We start from the raw sequence: 4375 nt of genomic DNA, 5'->3' as shown, positions 1-4375 counted from the left end.
CAACGATTCCTAAGAATTTACTTGAATTCCTCCACATTTTGAAAGGATTTTGAATTCCTTTATTTAAAGGAATGTGGAGGAATTGAATTCCAATTCCAATTCTTTGTCAACCGAATACACTAAACTGAAATTAAGATTTTAATTCCAACGAATGAAACACGTTATTTCGTTGGATTTTAATTACAATTCATTTGAATTCTCACGAATTATGTGAAACGAGCGCGCCCACAGTAATTATATCATAAGTAACTAAGTAATGAATACCTTATAATACTATATGTATACAATTTAAATAAATTATTAATAAAGTTGAAATGAGCTCGAGTTTGAAAAATTATTAGTCAAGCTTGAACTCAGAATCTCTTAAATAAGTTTAAATCAAGATTAGAGGAGTTTGGACTATACAAACGAGAACTAGACTGAATATACCACGTCCTGGTTTGGCTCTCTGGTTTTGTGGTCCGGGCCAAGTTTTACACAACCTTTTCAAATTCAATCCTAAATTTCTGGTTTGACCAAAATAACAGAAGCATATCTTTCTGTTTATAGTTCTCCAGTTCTTTATAATGAAATACAACATATATTCACAGCAGCATCTGTTCCCCTTTGTCTCAGAAAAATTATAACTATCACATTAATCTTGAATCTACGAACGAGCCAATTTGAGTTACGGTGGTCAACTCAAAAGTAAAGCTAAGTACATATAAGCTTGAAATGTTGTCCTAAACTGAGCTATATACAAAATGGAGATTATCACTGTAACAATATAAGTTTCGTAAAATACTTGAACACAATTTTATAGCTCTTTTTATAAGTAGACAAAAAATTATTCACAGATTAACCCAATTAATGTTTCAACCCGAACCCATTTTGACTTGTGTACAAGCAAAGGGACAAAAACTTTTCACACTTTACCAAATCATGGTTTAGTAATGAACAAATGGCTTGACTGTACTAGAAAAGTGGTTAAACGGTTAAACCTCAATTTGTCAAAATGAACCCAATACATAAGGATCTATATTCACCAATCATTCTGGGTCACTCCAAAAAGTATCGAAGCCCTTTAGTTAAAAGTCATTGGCACCACGCTTCTTGACTATCTCAAGATACTGCAAAAGAACCTCCCGCTCTGCTGCAATTGACTTGTCTATGCTCTACAATCACAAATAATATTACAAGAAGTGAACACATTTATACGCAAATAATTTGACTTGGGTCACATTTTATCACTAACGAGTCAAAAAACATACTTGTTGATTACGGTCACTGGCACCATGCTTCTTGATTATCTCAAGAGTCTGCGAAAGAACATCCTGCTCTGCTGCAATTAACTCGTCTTTGTTCTACAATCACAAATAATGTTACTAAAAATGAAAATTTTTATATGCGAATAAGTTGATTTGGGTCACGCTTATCACTAACGAGTAAAATAAACATACCATTGGTTTTAGGTTGTAACGAAGGCTAAGTTCTGAAAAAGATTCTCCAAGTCGAGAGAAATAACCAACTGGAGAGACATGACAATATGGTTGCTCTTTATCCAAGAAAACATTGATATTAGATTTCATCATGCTTTTTATTTCCTCTAATATTTGTGGTTTTTTCTCAAAGTCATCAATTTGTACGAGAATTTTCGAGACCATGGGTTGCCATTCAGCTCGTGAGTTGTTTGTAATAGCCTATGAATAGAACATCCAGAGACGTCATCATTACATAAAGTTTTTAACCATAAATAGGATTATATAAGAACCGAACTCCCGGTGAACAATTCGTGAACCGTTTTGCAGGAAATTCGTTTATGCTGATTTATTAAAACGAACGAACATAAACACATGTCTTGTTCGGTTATTTAAATTTGTTTATGTTCGTTAGTTTACGTTTGATTAAGTTCGTTCGTTTCCGTTCCTTAATATAGTCATTTAATTATTTTTTTTGGCTCATTATAGCTTAGTCTAGTTTTAATTCTTTAGACCCAACACATTGTTCTTGACATTACTTTTAACTAGTTTTAGCTCGGTCATGTCGGTTTATCTATGTTCAGTATGTTTGTTCGGAACTGTTCGTGTTAATGTTAATGAACGACCTTAAACAAACATGAAATCGTATTTTCTTAACGAACGAACAAAAAAACCCGTTCATTTTATTATCCGTCGTTTGTCCAGTTAAACTTAAACACGAACATGCTCTGTTCGTGTTCGTTTACAAGCGTAACCAATAAACATAAAGTTAAATGATGTCATACATGGGATATGTTAATTGTTATCATGGGATTTATAATTAAAAAAAAAACTTGTTTTGAACAACAGAATGTAGCAATTGTATTGAATTTAACTATTAGATTGAATTAATACAAACCTGACTAGAAAACAATGTATTTGGAACCCGTATAGGCTTATTTCCTGCAACAACTAATATGGTAGCAGTGAGTCCCAACTCTTTAACCTGACCTTCTACAGATCCAACCTGTAAGAAAACGAGTTGTGCAGATGAGAATCGAAACTACCCATAATAAACAATAACAAATTCATTTTAAATAAAGAACATAAAATCTTATTGACATACTTTGATCGTATCACCAACTGAAAATGGTTGTTGAAGTTGTACTAATAGCCCACTGAAGACATTGCCAAGACTTTCTCTAGCAGCCAAAGCAGTTGCAATACCTATAAAGATTAAAGATAAAGTAACGCTCATTAGATTTCAATATATCAACATGTATACAACATTGCACTATAAGTTACCTCCAACCCCTCCTACAGTTAATATAGTTTGAATGTCCACCCCTAAGGCTTCGGCTAAAGCCAAACCTCCAACAGCAAACAACCCAGCAGAAGATAATTTATCCAAAAGCAACAACCTATCACGGATTACACCCTCAACAGGCTTCATAGCCAAAGCACGTGCTACAACATTTTTTTTCCATCGATGCAAAAACCATATAAACGAAACAATAACGGCACTCTTCCAAGCAGGTCCTATAAACTGTGATGCAATTGTTGTTGGCGCTACCATCACCCCTCTATAAAGCACCCAATAGGCAAAACAATACTTGTTAAAAGTTAATATGAAAATAGTAAAAATATGTGAAAGTAAACTAAAAAAATCAAACTTACTAACATTTGTGAAAATGCCATGAAAGTTATGAGGTATCTAACCGGAACCTCTAACGCACCCCACATGCTTTTCTCATAAGGCACTGGGCCCCCCAATGATCCTATTTGTAAGTATGTGCCCGGCCCTTCGGTTGCGTACTTGTGGAATCTTCTAAAGATTCTCGGTAGCACGACCCACGCTGCAAAGGTTCCCAATATGCTCCCACTAACCGGAACAATAACATCTCGAAGATAAGGATGCGTATCGAGTAACTGCTCTACGTACGGGCTCACTTCTCCATAAGCCTCTTTAGCCTTTTCACCCGTTTGAGTTGCAACATCTACAGTCGAGTTCCAAGCTTCCTTCATCTTATGAACCAAATCATTCCCATCAAATCCACCAGCTTCCGGTCCACTAGAAGCTGAAGCTGACACATCTTCTCCATGGTTACCAGAAGACGATGAATAAAACCGATGATTCAGCATATATGTAGTTCCTAAAAGAGGAGAACTAGTCTTAAACTGAAGGTTTGACAGCCTAGGTGATACTGTGTCCGTATTGTTGTTACTTCGGGTGCTTCTACCGGTTGAATAGTCACGGCCTATGCAGGTGAAAGACGGGCTTATTGTGTCCATAACATGATTGTTGGACTTCAGACAAGTATTATACATCCGGCGTGAGATCAGAAACCTAATTCCGGTCATAGTGTATGACCCGAACTGAAACCCTAATCAGGAGTAAGAAACAATCAAGCAAATAAACCTAAACAAAATCAATCAAAATTCTAAGTGATGTTTCAGTTGATTGTGTAGAATCTAGACCTAAAATCGAAGTAAACTGCCGTACAAGATAGAATCTGTAAAGATTTTAGGGTTTGTAATATGTAAATTCTACTGCATTTACTAAGGATTGATCTTCTAATCGGAGCAAACATATAATAAAACTAATCAGCTCAAAGCATTGAAATTAAAAGATTTACTCACCAGTAATTTCGTTGCTTTGTCAGGGCACACGGCAAGAATATGGTGGAGCTGGTTTTGTATACCAAATAGTTGTATATAATATAAATACTACCTTCATGATGATGAGTTATATTTTACTTATCACCTTTTTTTATAGTTCTCTTTAAACTTTTTAAGTTGCTTCAACAATTTTGTTAAAATTATAGTTATAATATATTATATTTGTATAAATATATAGAATAAAAACGATGAAAGTGATTTGTTAATTACAATTCAACTTCTAAGGCTATAGGTTGGCGTGTATCGGCGTGGGCGTTGCG

The 4375-nt window shown here is 34.8% G+C and overlaps 1 protein-coding gene across 1 annotated transcript; it reads right to left on the bottom strand.

Moving 5' to 3' along the window:
* Nucleotides 1–765: 765 nt before the first annotated feature.
* Nucleotides 766–4095, bottom strand: LOC143621778 (mechanosensitive ion channel protein 1, mitochondrial-like). Its single transcript, XM_077093099.1, has 8 exons — nucleotides 4077–4095; nucleotides 3118–3820; nucleotides 2742–3019; nucleotides 2563–2663; nucleotides 2356–2463; nucleotides 1440–1679; nucleotides 1251–1343; nucleotides 766–1154 (listed from the first exon to the last, which is right to left on the bottom strand). Exons 2-8 carry the CDS (start codon nucleotides 3795–3797, stop codon nucleotides 1068–1070), a joined length of 1587 nt encoding a protein of 528 aa, XP_076949214.1. The 5' UTR covers nucleotides 3798–3820; nucleotides 4077–4095; the 3' UTR covers nucleotides 766–1067.
* Nucleotides 4096–4375: the final 280 nt, after the last annotated feature.

This window comes from Bidens hawaiensis, unplaced genomic scaffold, assembly GCF_021521415.1.
Source record: "Bidens hawaiensis isolate Kalapana, Puna unplaced genomic scaffold, B.hawaiensis_p1.1 tig00002935_1, whole genome shotgun sequence".
Lineage (NCBI taxonomy): Eukaryota > Viridiplantae > Streptophyta > Magnoliopsida > Asterales > Asteraceae > Bidens > Bidens hawaiensis.
The sequence above is the reverse complement of the archived record's forward strand: the minus strand, read 5'-3'. Positions and strand labels throughout refer to the sequence as shown.